Source organism: Chlamydotis macqueenii, chromosome 7 (genome assembly GCF_036417535.1).
Source record: "Chlamydotis macqueenii isolate bChlMac1 chromosome 7, bChlMac1.mat, whole genome shotgun sequence".
Lineage (NCBI taxonomy): Eukaryota > Metazoa > Chordata > Aves > Otidiformes > Otididae > Chlamydotis > Chlamydotis macqueenii.
In genome coordinates this window covers 21,911,454-21,928,354 of record NC_141562.1, presented here as the reverse complement: position 1 = coordinate 21,928,354, position 16,901 = coordinate 21,911,454, and the positions used below count along the sequence as shown (strand labels likewise).

Here is a 16,901-nt window from a genome sequence, read left to right as displayed (position 1 = left end):
CCATATGCATCCTACCACCAGACAGGATCCAGGTAGATAATTTAATGTGACATAGTTGGATATTTCCCAGGTCTAATGTTAATGTTTAGAACTGATTGCAACTTTCCCCTTCTAAACATGTATGTGCTCCTCAAGAGAAGCTATTCTGAAATCCCTGTAATGTCTACACGTCAATGCTTGTTTGCCGTTTTAACTCAAAATGGGCAGAAATTATTCCTGACATAGGTTGGGAAGTTGATGTACGACAATTATCTTGGCCATTCCTAATAATTAAATTAGTTATTCCTACCATAATTTTTCAGTGCTTGTAGAACTTGCCCTTCTTTCTTTATAGGTTGTTATTAGTTCTCTTTATCGCTCCCCTCCAGTCTGTCTTCTCTCTGTTACCAACCTTGCCCATTTTTAGGGCAGAACATGTTAACTTCAAGCCAGTCATCTACATGCTTTTTCTTGTTATCTTGCGTTCTGTTCTGGCTGCCTGCAGCTTCTTCTGATCCAGTGAGCCACAGGCAGAGGGAAGAAACCCCTTGATACTCCCAGAAGTACCATTGCTTATCTTGCTGGAGAGGGGCAAAGAGAGGCACACACCTCCCTCCACACCCTCAACTGTAGCACTTCCCTTGCTGACACTATCTCCACCTACTTCAGCGGGTGCAGGAAAAGCACAACTCCAAGAACCACAGAGGGGCAGACCTCAGGCAGTCTGATTTTCTACTTCACTGAAGGAGAAGAAAAAGAAAAAAAAAAAAAAAATCAGTCTTTGCTGTATTATTGCATTAGATGCATAGAAATCAAGCCTTTATACTTTTTTTACTGGAAGGCAGAGCACAAGCCACCCATGGAATTGTTTCCAGCAAAAGAGAAAAACTATTTTATTACATTAAGTTCAGGAGATGGGCAGAAGAAGGGGAAATGGCTCCCAGGCTGCAGCACTCTCACTAACAATGGCAGTCTGCTGGAGAAGTCACTTTTTTCACTTTTTCTCAGATTCTTGGTGAATGAAGTGAGAGTGAGTGAGGGTGTGTGAACTCATATATACACATATGTACACACACAGAGCATGGTGTTTCATGAGCAAGTTCAGGGTAGAAAAGGCAGTGGCAACTCCTTTTATACACAGTTATTTCCATTCAGAATTAGTGCCAGCACACCTCTTGAACATGCACTGTATGGAAAAATCTCAAGTTTTTCAGTTATATATGACAGAAGAGTCTAGCTAAATTATTTTTTAATTTCTAAGATCTAAGATCTAAGTTATGAATAAAGTTTTTAAGAAAAAATCCTAACATGTTCAAGTTGCTTAGTGGCAGTTGGTTTTATACTAATTACTTATTTAAAAAAAAAAAAGCAGAATGGAAAGTTAATTTTAGTTTTTTTTACAACCTAGATAGGTGGAATTTTCAGAAGCAATTTTATCAGAAGTTGTACTCCCAAGATAACTTTAAAGATTTTCAGCGGCTTCAATCTTGCTAAACATTTGCTTTCCTGCCCTCTAGTGCTCATATCTATTTAAATCTTCTATACAAGTCTGGTTTTGGAAACCTCCTACCATACGAGTGGTCCTATTGAAATAAAATTATTTATTTACTGCAATACTACAAGTGATCCAAGCAGTACTTTTGTTGTTGCTCATGTTTGGATCATACTGCTACCTATGCAGTTCCTGAAAGATACGACTTTCCAGGTTACTTTTCATTTTACAAAGCCAATGTAAGGCAATTTTCTTTTTCAGTTTTGGACCATATCATGGAGTTTTAAATGTACAAATTGAAGCTTACTTCTAGATTTATTATTAAAACATTTTCACTGATAGCTAAAGCTGTCAGCTATATACCAAACTACAATTTTCCACAGTATTTACAAGTTTTCATCCACATTACAAGCTTTTCTACTTAATGCAATTAATTTCCCCTCTAATGATGTAGTTTGTTATAGTATTGTGCATGCTTAGATTTAAAAGAATGGGCTGACATACTACATCTGTAATTACTCCCATACTACCAGAAAACCAGTGAATTAAATTTATTTAGTGTTAAATGGATATGGAATGTTATACAGTACATGTATAGACACTTCAAGATGAGTAAAGCAGAACTAATTGCACAAGAGATTAAAGGTTCACTCAATAGTCAGTATTATCAAATCATTACAGCTTCCATCTCCAGAGTGCAAGGTATGTCATGCAAAAAAACAGCTCAAAAAAATCCCCAAACAGATAAAACCAACATCGTGGTACCACTTAAAATGCTATCATACCACAGTATTTTACAAGACATTAAGTGATCATTCATAGAGAATGAAGCATTTTAGCAATAACAAAAAAGTTTTAAACATACTTAACAGATTTTGCATGAACACCAATTCCAGCATTACTATACTTAAGGAACAGGCAACATGCTGGGAAAAAGTACCTAAAAATCCAAGCCGTTTTCATTCATAGCCAATATTACTTTCTGCAATAGTTACTCAATCTTATTATTCAGATTGCCCACATAACTGGGTAAGGTTCAATACATTTTTACATAGAGCATAATCACATAACCACTACATCAGCAAGACGATTTCATTATCTTGACCAGTTACTACATTTAAAACCATGGTATGACAACATGCCCTGCAAACAAATTGTCTTCTGGGACAGTGTTCTGTATGTAGAAATATAAAACAACTAAAATATACTCCTAATCACCTTAACCCCAAATGAACTATAATTTGTATTTACATATTTTTGAAATATGTAGGTAAAAACTGCAGATGGAAGAGAAGCAGAATACACAGGAGAGCTATGATAAGGCTGACTGAACTGATCAGTGCATTCAGTAACCCCGAATGAGACTTGAACAGGGGGTTGTACCTTTTGTACTCTTCCTCCACCCAAACGGTCTTACCAGGGCTACTGAAGGCAGCTGCTGCCATGAAAGAGCTGCTCGTCCCGCTGACACACTCCTCACGCAGTCGCCTAAGCACAGGGAGCAGAACCTTGCACCCTGACCAGTTCCACTCAGCCAAAAGCACTGCAGATAAACACACTTCTACACACCTGCTTCAACTATAGCTTGAATGTTAACACAGAAGAAACACAGGAGATGACAGGATGGTTTTTAACATTTCCACCTCGCAATACTCATATCCTGAGGGCACCAAAAGGTAGATTAATTTACCAAAATAAGCATACAAAAAAGACCAAGTTGCTTGCCCTTGTATTAGGAATAAACTATTTAACTTCCTGGCTTAAATGTAAGCAAGAAGAACTCAAGAAAGACCTCCTTGAGGTTAATTTCCCAACTACATTCAGAGAAAATAATTTACTAAAACTGTAACTTGCAAGGTCTACTAGCCTTGAAGTGAGGATACAGGTTAACTATACCTATAGTTAAATAAAAAAACTTCAGAAGATATTTTACAGAAATAAAATATGCAACTCGAGGAAGTAGGTGGAAAAACACTTCAGTATTCAGCTGGAACATTCTGTTTCATAGCCCATCATTCTCAGGAATGTATATTTCATAAATAAAAATACAGAACAAAAACTTGCATATTCAATCTAAAGTTGGATATTTCTAAACTTCTTCAGATAAAATTTGCTTTCTCCCTCACAAATAAATGATAAACCCTGAAAAAATTGGCTTTTCAAATCTATCGTGCGTGAGAGAACACAGATGAACAAACCAACATCTGGAAAAAACATTTTGTACAAGGTCGCAGTTCTAAAACACTTATATTACAAAGCAATGTAAATAAATACCAGGCTAGTACAAAAGCTCTTATTTACAGTTTTACAAATGAAAACATTTTCAGTGTAAATGCAGTGTTTTAAAGAACACAATATTAGTAAAATGAGTTCCCATATAGAGCATTATGATTTCTGATATATTTCAATCCAGTATTGTATAAAACCATTGTTTCAAGTTATTTTTTGTTTATAATTTAGTACAGCCAAACCCCAGTTTATGCCTGGAAAGGTATCTGTTAAAGTGCTGAAAAAGAGGACGTTTCTGAAATTTTAGAAAAACATACTGTACATTATTAAAGCTTTATCAAGTCAAAAATGGTGTATTTTGTTCACATTTGCTACCACACCACCTGTGGATGAAAGTTTTTCAACAACTCGTCGTAATTAAGAGGATGGCAGCCATTGGTATCTTCGCATCCAAAGTCTGATGGTTTCCCACAAGTAATTTGTCTTAAGCTTCAGCAGTGACTTCAGGTTTCATGATCTGATAAGTAATCAAGTATTCTGGATAAGCCTGAAAGAGTGACACATACATTCTTTATTATGATTTCATTTTTCATTTCAAATTCAGAATGTTTGCTAGAGAAGGGAAAAAAAAGTATTTATGCCAAAGAAAAAAAGGCAGAATGTCAAAGGTAAAATGCCTGGAGCATTCAAAGAAACACAGATCCTTTCACCTGCAACCACAGCTGGAGTTTGTTTTAAGACAAAAGCAAGTCCTAGAAGCTTGGAAGTAAAAAAAGCTTCCCCAACACATTACATGCCTTTCAAAAAAAAGTCTGAAAAGAGAAATGAAAAAGCTATTTACCTGCTCCCCTCTGTAAATGACATATTCTGCCAATGCCAATCCATTTACACTGGGTCGCCCAGTAACTGAGTGATGTCCTGGGGGAGAATGAGCCATTTTCATAGCACTGAACTGCAGGAAAGACTTGCCCAGCGTTACACGACAGAACAGTAATTGCCTGCGTTAAAAGGGAAAAAAGACCATGAGTACAAAATGCTTGTGGAGCTCCAGGAAGACTGCCTTCATGATTTGAAACTTTCGCTTGAGGAGAACAGTGGAACTTCAAAGCCACTTTAGTCACTCTTTATAGTTCACAAAATTCTGAAGTTCTGTTTTGAAGGACAACAGCTACACTCCCTCTGGAAAAGCTGTTTAGCCTGAGGAAAGGGTTGGTAATAACATCGAAAAAAAAGATTACCTTAGTTACTGGAAACAGCATTGCTTAGCAATGTACTCAAAGACTGTCACTACCTTTTCATGTTTGTTTTTTCTAGGTCAACACGAAATAGCTCATACTGTTTTCATTACAAAAAGACTGCGCAAGGGCACTTATTTCCTTTACACATGTACTACTGCAAAGGAATCTCAGCATTTTTGTAGACCAATATTATATGACATTTTGCTCAGCCAAAACTTTTGCTTTTCTAACTGTTCACACAAGACGAATGAAAAATACCATTGTTACTCAAAACTTTAGAAAGCATGAAAAGGTTCTGTCATCCTATATAACTCTACAAGATTATTCTTGTTATTTGAGAGTGTTAGAAAAGAGCAAGCAATACGAAAAGGGGCAGAGACTCCAAGAAGGAAACTGGAAGAATGACCTTATCCCTGTGAAACAGTATGCACACAAACACACAAAATATTCTCCTAGTTGAAATGACAGCCACTACAATTAACTCCATAAAATAACTTTATTCTGAACTGATGGTGTCAATAAGACGTGTTCTGCAGAAAAATGGATTTAAGAACTCAATTAGTGGTAGAGAGTCCACAAATCCACATCCATATTTTAGTGTGTGTGAAGCAGCAGTGACGTGGGGGCTGACTGCTACAAAGTACATCCTCCTCAAAGAAACACAACATCTGAATGTCACTGAATTTCTCCTTTCTCTGTAACAGGCAACAGACTAAACCCTCATATTGCTACATCTCTCACAAGCGTCTGGCAGATCCTCTTCACTCTCTGGCTACCCAAGTCTGATTTATACAATAAATTAAGAGCAAAGGTTTGGCTAAATGGTTAAAGGTTCTTTAAGACTTAAACATCAAAGTTTTCTGAAACTCTCTATTAGGCCCAGCATATAGAGAGTGCTGAGAAGGTTTGGTTACCAGGCGAATCTTTCCATGGAGAGAGACTCTGCTGTCTTGATGGTCTGTAACACAATATACAAAGGCAAAACCAGATTCTTTTGAATGATTTACCTGTGGCAAACATAACAGGATCTGTCTTTGTGAACTGGACATCCAGTGCCACCTCCAATTCCATACACGTATTGATTGCTTTTGGAAGAATTTTCAGCAAAATAAATACCAGCTCCAAACATGCCACCTATATAGGCATGTCTCTCATCAAAGCCTTTGTGAATGATTGCATTCACAAATGGGGAGCCTAAGAGAAAGGAAGTAAAATGTTTAAAATACAGTATACAGATTTTTTTGTGTGTCACAATTTCATCCTCCACTCCCAGCTTTTTTTTTTTGTTCAGTTTTCTACACATACAAGGAGATCAATCTCCAGAAATTCTGACCTCAGATTTACAATTTGCTAGAGGTATTATACAAATGACAGTAGCCAATAAGTGTACATTTTTAACAAAGATTTACAAAGAATAATATCTGAGACAACTCTTGCTGCAAGACAAGGCTCTATGAATCTGCATTCCCTTTGGCAGAGCTCCATTCTAACCAAAATTCATTGAATGCATTGCTACACAAATCCCGTCCTAATACTAAGCAGATTGCATTTAAAAAGCAATACACATAAACCAATATTTATTTACATGCAGTGGTCATAAAATTTAGCCTTAAAAATTAATCTGTTCAAAATGGCTGGATTCTGCATCTCAAGACACCTGATACCCATTAATTTTCACAAAAAAAAGTGCAGGTATTTTGGTAAAGATTTTATAAAAGTATACACAAATATGAAAGTACCTTCAGAGAAAAGCTGTTCTAAGAGAACATGGCATTTCAGAGTTACATTGGGAATTACAGTGCAAATAATACAAAGCCTTATCCTTCAGCCTAAAGATAATAAAACCGTATATGAAGCAGAAGAACATTCCAGATGAAAATACGAAAAACTTATAATAATTGCTCGGCATCTTCTGCAAGTGACATATGTGGTTAAACACATACTTTAATGCTTAAAAAAAAAAAAACCTATAAAAAGACTTATAAAAAAAAAGAACAGTCATAAAGCATTGCTTGTTTTGTTCCAGGGATAATTTTGTTATTATGTAACTAATTTAAAAGACTTTTCCTTTAAATCTTTTTCCTGTAAATGGCATGCATTAAGATGCCATTTCCTCTTACAGGGGTACAGACCACAGTCAAAAGACAGAATTTAGATATCTACAAGTCTGTGCAAGCAGTTAGTTGTTGTGTTATTGCTGCTTTCAACAATAATGTATCATGTTAGGAACTATGTAGCCTTCACTGCAGGACATACAGTGTACTTGCTTAATTTGCTTGTCAGGACAAACTGTGTATTTGTGCACAGGAGAGCTTTCAATTGGCTTGAATTTGCTAATTACAAGCTATCTTTTCTGGAATGATGAACAAGAACTAACTTACCAAATTATAAAAACAAGAACACAAAAATATCCCACTCCAAAACAACCCGTAGCAGAATAAAGTTCGATCCTTAAAAATTTTGGTCATACAGCTGACAAAACAGAATTAGTAACTTAACCAAGGAGGAGGCAGACCCCTTAATCTCCATTCATAATTGCTAACATGTTTTCACTTAGAACTTTGAAGTCTCTTTTAGGGAGAGACAAGGAGATGCAAATTTCAGAAGAAAGAAGCAGTGCGTCGTATGTCACTATTGTGACATATACAAACACTTGTTCATATAGAACTCATAGAAAACCTAGAACTTATTTCCATTGCAAAAGTGTACTTTGTTTGAGCCAGTAGAAGCCCTTCAACAGAGTGTTGATGGTGAAACGAATTCATAAGGTGCATTTCAATATCTCACCATGGAACAGCATCCTTTCATTAGCATGGTTATGATTCTCTTCAGAGACCTCTTTCCTCCTGTGAGTATATCTTTCCCATAGTTTTTTGTTGCACACTTTCTGAATCTGAAACAGTCAAAACGTTAAGTTCCACTCTGAAATGGAAAACTTCTGTTTGCTTTACTTGACAGATATTTAACCTGTAACAGCTATACTACAGTATACTTACACTGCCACTTCACAAGAATACTTTCCTTAGAACTCAATGAAACACAAATTCGCTACTTATCCTGCAGAAGTTGATTGCTGTAGCATAACTTAAGCAAATCATAATTATATGCTTAATTAATAATCAATCAATTTTAAACATCTGTTAAGAAATAGTTCTTATCTAATGAGATAATGGAACCCAACAAACAAGCGTAGAACATTTTTATGGACATTTTATTTTCAGCCAAAACTCTAATGGCATAACCATTGACCCTAAAAATACAACATCTACCTTTAAGATGTTGTATCTATTGAAGACTCCTCCAGCATGTCCTCCATCTCTATGCTCTCGGACAGTACTCTGCATCTGAAGATTGAGAATTTTAAGCAAGATCACTGTTTCAGAACACATTCAAAACACATAAGCTTCACACAGTAAAATAATCAAAGGAACTAATTCTGTTTTAAAAAAATTTCACAAGAGATTTTTCGGGAATGACTGTACGTTAAGTAATGCCAGATTTTGTGGATGTATATGAACAGCTTTAATGATTTTTTAAAAAAAACGTATCTTGAGTAGTCCATGGTTGAGTTTTATAATGGAAAAAGACTGTCAACAATTTATTTAGAATATTGTTTCTTCAGAATTTTGTCCTGTGTGATTATGACACTTTTGAAGGAAGTGACTTAAAACCGTGTGTAACAGACAGGCAACTGGTGGCATAGAATTTATACATTATATCAAAGAGCTCTTCTATATAGTAGAGGTTTTAAAAATACTACAGCAGTTATGTTATAACATAAGTAAAAAAAAAAAAAAAAGTATGTCACAAGCACAGATTATAAATGGTGCAGTTAAAGTTGGAAATTTTAAGTATCCTTATGCAAGTTTTTCTTCAGCTTAGAGATATTTATTGCACTGTTAAATTCTCTAGCAATACTTCTTTATCTATTACTTTATTAAAAATAACAAAAATACTGAGAGAATACAAAGAAAGGCATACCTCCTCTTCTACTGACTGAAATTCCTTATCTTCAGTGGAAAGATCTATGAGAATAGTTCCACTACCAGAAGTATTGAGAGTAAGGTATGGGTTAAGTCCTGTGAATATAAAAAAACACAACACAAGTTTCAGAAACTGCTTTAAAACTGCTAATTTGGAATGATAAACATGAAGAGATTTTTCTTTTTAAAGTGATCATTTTCTCAAAACTCAGTTACAAGATGAAGGAGGTTAGCTCCTCAGAGGGCAGAGATTATCAATTACTTTAATTGCCTTCCATCAGCCACACACATTTTTACAGATATCAAAGTGTGATCTCTCAAATAATTTCATTAGTGTTAAACAATCTTTTTCAGCATCTCTGTTTATAACCTCTACCCATACGTTACCATGCATACACAATAAATGCCATGAGAAGCACAGCACCTGGGTCTGGATGCAGCTCAACAGCAATAATTTTCATTGATCTGTGGATACTGATCAATCATTCTCTCACAAGAACAAACATTTCAGACACACTAACCCATTTTTCAGTGCTTAGCTCAGTATGTTAACATATATGATGGAAAATATATGTAAACAGTTGCTTACTTCAGGGTTCATTTCAACTCTAGACAGTGAAACAGTGAACAACCTGTCTGTGTACAGAATCCACGACTACTGATAGCAATGGCATAATGAAAGAGAGAAGTGACTTGAAGTGCTAATTCAGTAGGAATATTTTTCCCACGGATCATGCAGAATGAGCTGACAAAAGAACTAAGATAGTTTGTGAACGTAAAAGGCAGGAGCCTTATATTGAATGCTTAAAGCATAGTGAATGCTTAAAGGAAACTTCTCTATCATTCAAAGTACGTAAAAAATTAAATTGGAATTTTATGCAAAATCTATTGTCAATTTACATACAGACTTCAGTCACAACTGGCAAGTAATGGGAATGAAATTACTGGCCATAAGAATACAAAGGCAATGTGTATCAGGTGTCTTTTTGCCCATCAACTAACAGGTGACCAGAGTTAGATGCTGGGTCTGTCATAATCTCTCTAGAAAGGAATGATGTGGGGAAAAGGGAAATTACAGGTTCAGCCACATGTAGCGGTGTGCAACTGGAATAGAGCATTCAGGAGCAAGAAACTCTGGCAAGAAAGCACCAAAAGAAAATTGGTGCCCTACTAACCTCGAAACAATGGCTATACTGTGTTTAGGAAGAGATGCCAGAATACCAATGCAAACATACTTGCGTGCAAGAGCATAACAGTAAGATACAGAAAATTGACAAAACAGCTAGATAACAACAATCCTCCTTGTCCCAAAAATACATCCTGGAAAAAAATTAAGAGCTGTTGAAAGATTCAGTTTAAGTACTTATGCCTACGGTTAATGTTACAAATGAAAATGTCAGGCCTTTTATGGCAAGACAGCAAGAGTAGGGTGGGAATGGTGAAGGATTTAGACATTTGACATTCTGTCTGCATACAGACATATTAAAATATGTACAAATATACATATGTTCAAAAATACATCAGATCTACTTGGAAGGCAAAACCAGTATATGATTACTGGTTGTGTAAACTTAAAACTCAAACAGGACATGATGCTGAAATGACACCTTAAAAGTAACTTCTATCCAAAATACTCCATGAATCTGTCAAAAACTATCTGACAATTACAAGAAAATGATGAAGATTTGCTTAAATACTTCATTACTGGGAAAAGAATTACCTTAAGGGTTGGTTAATACTGTTTTAAGGAGCAAAAAAATAATTTAAAGCTTAGCATAGTGACTGATTACTACGGAGTGCAGATCCTAGACTGAGAATTCACAGATGGTGTCTCAAGAGGGAAAAAAAATCCTACTAATGGTAATTAATTTATTCCATTTCTATGAAACATGGCAAAACAATAGTAAGTGATGTTTCAGTGAGACAAGGAGAAAAAAAAGTTTGTTGTTTTTTTGTCTTTTAGGCAGTCATAGTTAAATGATGCGTACTATTCCAAGATTGTGCTATTAACAGTGCTGCACAAATAAAGAGGCTTTAGCATAAACTTCAAGACAAGCTGAAGCTGTGAAACAAAGCAATGATATTAATTTTGGTTCACTGGAAACAAAACTGGTTTTTTGAAGAAAGTATATATAAAGAATTTCAGCTGGCTTTTTGAGATAGCAAACACAGTATTCTTTCGCATAACCCAACGGAACAGTACATAACAGGTCCTAACCCCTCAACAGAGAACGTGCTCTGCTTTCCAGAGTGCTCTGATGAAAACAAATACTCCTTACCTCAGAAAGCTTACAATCATTTTGCACTAGATCTACACTATACCTAAACAAACACAAAACAGTGATCATGAAGAAAAAAAAAATAAGAGAACTAAAAGGCAAGATTCATAGAAATTCACAGCACAAATAAAAGCACTCATGATTCAAGTCAGAAGACATTCTTATTTGAAGTGTCATTTTCTAGGACAAGTTTTATTATCAGTTCTTTTAATGAGATAAAATTTGGAATAATCTAAAGCACTCATAAAAATGGATTCTATAAAGGCAGTGTTACATAATAATTTGAAACAAGTTTATACCTTGCTGTCCAGAAATGAGTCTTTCAACTCCCTTAATGATTTTATGCCTATGGCCATAAGCATTAATTCCAATTTCCTTCAATTCTTTGTGTCCCATTTCAACCAATACATCCAGTGTTATCTATAATGAAAGCAACACCATTTGTTTGTATAATAGCGTAAGCAGACTAGAACAGCTGCCAATGACAATGAAAATACACCTCACAATAGCTGATATAAAAAGTAACGTGAAAAGAATACGAACATTGGAGACTTTGGTATATTATTAATGTACTTTACTTTTACTCAATGGTTTTTTCCAAACTTTTGTCTTTAAATAAATATGATATAAACTGCAATTGTGTAACTTGCATTGCTTGCAAGGATCTTGTTTCCAATTGAGAAATACAATTTTCTATATGTATTCAAGCCAACAGAAACAAAACCAGAAACTACTAATCAACACTGACTACTTATTTACTCCCCCATTTACACTACTTAAAGGAAACATGCTTACACTCTCAAACTGACACAAACATTATTGTTCCCAGTTTTCTAATATATAAATATATATATTTATACTATATATCAGTTTAAAAAAAATCCACAGTTACACTCCTTTCCTTCGTTCCTCTCATTTTAACATTCACTCATTTTAAATCTGTCTCCTTACGTTACTCTAAACAAACAGTATTTATTCTGTGGCTTTCCAGGTGAGTATCTGGAAATAAATATAGCTCCTTACCTGTTCTCTCTCAAATATGTCAATTAGATGTTCAAGGCCAAGGTTTCGCACAAACTGATTTATGCTAAAATCTACACCTGAAACTGAGTAAGAAGAAAAACTCACAATGAACATTCATACATGTATAGTAAAATAAAGTATACACATCTCACACTGTCTGTGGCAATAACAAGAGAAAGAAATTCTTGGTCTTCTGAAGATGGGGAATAAACATCTGTATCACTAACCAGTGGCAACAACTACTTAATCTACCCTAGTACTCCAAGATTTCTAGCCCCCTCAAGAGCAGTCTTCGTGCTTCCACGAAATAAGCAACTAACTAGCTACCAGAAACGCATGCTCAAACAGAAAATATTTTGAGGACTAAAACATTATAGAATTAACCTTTTCAAAATAGCTGATATAAGATCTCTCATAACCAGATAAAATTTGTAGTAAAATACTGCTTGGTATGGAGTAAAATTTTATTTGACTTCTCTTTCAAAATACAATTCACTACTTTGCTTCTGTACTGCGAAAAAAAGGGAACATTTTAAAGATTCTGTAAGGGGAAAGTACTAAAATCTTATACTACAATACTTTCAGACTTCTGTTCCTTGTTAATAACATCATAAGGAACAGGGATACTGCATATGTCACAGTAACTGTGTGCACATCTGGGAAACTTAACACTTAGTTGTACTTTTTACCATACAGTAGAAAATGTTATTCATTCCTAACTGAGAAAATTCTCACCTTCTTTCTTCTCCAGGACAGTAGCTCCCTCTGCACTGTTTGTACCAACAACAGAAGGAAGTTCAGAAAAACTACCAGACAAGTTGTCAAGACTACTTGCAGCAGACAAGCTGGATGGACTGGATGGAACAGAAGACAGGGAATCGGCCGCAGAACCTGTAGTCTGAGACACACTTATAACCTGAGGTTTGTAGCAAGTTGGTAAGGCGGAAGGAGGCATTGCCGCTGTCAATAATGCGCTGACATCATCTGCCTAAATAGTAGAAAACAAATTATTAAAATGGAGGAACACTTTTACACAATGTTTTTTTTTTCCTGGAATGCATTATCAGTATTCTAGACTTCTTCAGTATACTGCAAAATAAATAAATGCATATTGGAAAAATATGTATTTTACAATGCAGTTTACAAATGGCCCTTTGTGCCAATAGGAACATTCCACATGAAACTGTGAAATGTTTGTAGATAAAAACTGTAATAAGATAAAAAGTAAAGACTTCAATATTTCAAAAAAAACTTTAGGGACAGTTAAACAGAATTAATCTTCCAGGAAAAATGAACAAAAGCCTCTACTGGCAGCCAGAATTCATAAAACAAAACAGTTACTCTGAGTGTAGCCTGAAATTATACTATAATACTCGAAAAAAACCACCCAAAAACTTAACAAGATAGTTTCCTAAATTTATATTGCTACAATGTTTGCTTACATTTTATTGCCACAATTTTTGTATTGGTCAAAATATAAGTACTGAATTAAAAGCATCAAATTATAGGCATGAATGACTTTTGTTGGCATGTTTTTTTTTCCCCACTCCATCTTGAAACAAGTAGTCTTAGGCAAGAAAATATCTCAAGAAGGTTTATAAAGGCTCTACTGACTTTCCTTACCAGGCATGTATAAACACCAGAGAAACTAGAGTATTTTAAATTTTGCAGAAGTTGCTGTATTACTTTTTTTTTTTTTTTTTTTTTTTTAAAAGAGCTGCCACAAATGCCAGGTAAGTACAGATTTCCCAAGAAGAACCCCACCACTTACAGTGACCAGGTCCAATGGTGTTTGTCCTTCCTGGTTTTTCAGAGTAGGATCAGCCCCATGTGCCAGTAACAAGGCACAAAGCTGTGTCCTTCCTTTCTGTGCTGCTTCATGCAGAGGTGTGAAAGCCCATTTGTCTGTAGCATTCACACATGCGTTATACTTTATAAGTAAAGCTGCTACATCAACATGCTGGAAAATTAAAAAAAAAAAATCTGTTAAATTCCAAGGTACCACAGTATATTAAACTACCTCAGAACTATTACTGACACCTCTCTGTAATCATCATTCTGAATTTTCGTAGAATACATTTACTTTTTAATTATGATTTTTAAAAGTATTAAAATAAGGTGTTTTCTTCCTCATCTATAAATTATCAGTAAAAAGTTAAGATTTTTTTCTCTTGTGAAAAAAGGACAGAATACAACAGAATCCCAAATCCAGAGGAATTGAAGGAAAAAAACTCTGGATTTGAACTTCCAGTTTGGAACGTACTCCAACTGTTTTGATTAAAGACTTGATCCAAGTACAAAGATCCAGGAAGTCCACAAAGAAAATCAGTGTCACGATGTCAGACAAATAAGTGAAAATGAGATATTGATAATAAAATTTGACTGGCACAGGTAAGGAAATGCATTATGGAATACCTTTCAAGCTGCTGGATTTCTCAGCATTCATGTTTAGAAAACTCAATTCTGTAAACTTCAACCATGATTTTAAAAATTCAAAAGGGTCTTCACCTCTACAATGAGCTGACTATGATAAAATGATTTTTTTTTTCATTTTACAAATAAAATCACATTACAACTCAATAGCAAAAGCTTTCTAGAGAGTATTGGCTCACAATGTTGTCAATGACATGTTATCACTTTTATTTGTTTATTTTTAAAAGAAATAAAGCTTCAGAAAATGTGAAATATTTACCCCATATGATGCCGCATTATGCAGAGGAATCAAACCTCCTTTATCCTGTGCATTCACATCTGCTCCGTGCTGTAACAGGTACTCTGCAACCTCCAAGTTGTTATAACCAGCTGGCAGGTTGCAAAAAGACAGAATAAATAGAACGTATTAAAAAACATCCTCAACGTGCTGTAGAGAAGTAGTAATTCACTTAAATTACTTGAAAGTTCAGATGTCAATTCCAGTGAAGACAGTGTTATCTATCAGTGAAGACAGCTTCACCCTGTTTAAGAGTATTTGGTTTTAAAATCTCTGTCAATAAACAAAAGATCCTCTTCGGCTAGAGAGAGTAGGAAATTAAAGTCATTAAAGAGCTTAGAAGAGGAACATAAGATTAATATGTATAAAATCCCAATTTTTTTTTTTAAAGAGAAAATATGGAATCCTCTAGCTTGAGGCTACCCTTTAAACTTGCTTAACATAGAAAGTTTGCCACAGTAACTAATAACTCTGATCAAACCAGTTAATTAAAACACTGACCTGCTAAATGTAGTGGTGTTGAATGCCGTCCTTGTGTGTCCCGACAATTGACATTGTCAGGTGAACACAGCTTTTTTACTCGGGCCAAACAACCTTTCTTTGCAGCATCCAGTAGAGCTGCATCTCCTCTAAGCAGGTCCTGAATATCAGTATCACCATCTTTAACGAGGTCTAGAGGAGTATTTCCATCTCTGTTTTTCTTTGTAGGGTCAGCTCCATGCTGTGCACATCAAAAACAGGTGGTAAGTAGAATAAACATGTTGCATCTTAGGCATCTGATGCCTTATTGAACAAATACTCTGACATGCATTTAAATCCTTCAGAGAGCCTTCCATCTACCGTGTGAGAAAGGACAACATAGTTGCTAATAGTATCTCTGTTACTGAAAACACACAGTCCAAACCACAAACCACAAATCAATTTGTCAAAGAAGTCCAATCACATTTCAGACTGAACAAGAAAGAAAAGAAAGTAACCTCTCTCCAGCATGTGTAATACCTGTAACAGGAGTTTGCAAATCTCGTATTTTCCTTTTGCTGCAGCTTCATGCAAGGGAGTGAATTTCCACAAGTCAGCTACATTGACAACTGCACCATGTTTAACCAGCAGTTCTGCAACTTCATAGTGACCATATGAGCAAGCATTATGTAAAGGGACGAGTCCCCTGAAAACAATTTTAAAAAAAGATAAAAATAAACTTCAAAAATTTGGTCTTTTTTCACAAAGTGATATAAGCTTAAAAGACAGTGCACCTTCAACAATCAATCCATAATAAAAAACTTTAAAAAAATAAAACTGCCACAATAGTCTAATATAATATGTACTGTCGAAGTGGTAAAAATGCAATCAGCAGTGTCACTGAAGAGAAGTAAAAACACAGAGCCAGAGAAATTCTTGACGCTCTAATTTCTAGTACCGCAAAATACTTCTGTGGAGATTCTGAGCAGCTTAATTCTGACATAACTTGCCATGAAAATTAAAAAAACTCAATGTCTGAAGAAAGATGGGATGCTTATCAGCTATCAATATTGAAAAGTTGACAGATATTAGCAACTACAATCGCCAAGAAAATACACATTTGAGTATTTACCCCTTATCTTTTGCATGTACATCAGCTCCATGCTGAAGAAGATATTCGACAACAGATACCCTATTATATCCAGCTGCAAAATGAAGTGGTGTAGACTGACGTCCTTCAATATCTCTGCAGTTTACACTTTGCACTGTACACAGTTTCTGGAAAAATCCCAAAACAAAACATATATCACTATATATACTATTCGCACATTTTTAATTTAGTCATGAAATGTTGTTACGCATACATAATTTTGAAAAATTGTTTTCATTAAAAGGAAAGTTTATTTCTTCATTTATTTTTACATAAAACCTTTTATTTTCACAGGTTCTGTCCCAAGGAAAAAAAAAACAATTAAATATTCCCCCCTCCCAAATACACACCTGTGACTC

The 16,901-nt window shown here is 35.1% G+C and overlaps 1 protein-coding gene across 2 annotated transcripts in view; it reads right to left on the bottom strand.

Annotated features, from left to right (window-relative positions):
- Window positions 1–2,007: 2,007 nt before the first annotated feature.
- TNKS2 (tankyrase 2) overlaps window positions 2,008–16,901 on the bottom strand; it is a 30,291-nt gene continuing 15,397 nt past the window's right edge. For both annotated transcript variants that reach the window (XM_086751660.1, XM_086751661.1), the window contains exons 14-27: window positions 16,525–16,670; window positions 15,933–16,098; window positions 15,435–15,654; window positions 14,916–15,025; window positions 13,995–14,183; window positions 12,959–13,211; window positions 12,224–12,306; window positions 11,500–11,620; window positions 8,920–9,017; window positions 8,208–8,282; window positions 7,726–7,831; window positions 5,946–6,132; window positions 4,542–4,698; window positions 2,008–4,247 (exon numbers count right to left, since the gene is read on the bottom strand). In XM_086751660.1, the coding sequence (XP_086607786.1) occupies window positions 4,185–4,247; window positions 4,542–4,698; window positions 5,946–6,132; window positions 7,726–7,831; window positions 8,208–8,282; window positions 8,920–9,017; window positions 11,500–11,620; window positions 12,224–12,306; window positions 12,959–13,211; window positions 13,995–14,183; window positions 14,916–15,025; window positions 15,435–15,654; window positions 15,933–16,098; window positions 16,525–16,670 (1,974 nt within the window). In that variant the 3' untranslated portion in view covers window positions 2,008–4,184. The remainder of the gene's footprint in view (window positions 4,248–4,541; window positions 4,699–5,945; window positions 6,133–7,725; window positions 7,832–8,207; window positions 8,283–8,919; window positions 9,018–11,499; window positions 11,621–12,223; window positions 12,307–12,958; window positions 13,212–13,994; window positions 14,184–14,915; window positions 15,026–15,434; window positions 15,655–15,932; window positions 16,099–16,524; window positions 16,671–16,901) is intronic.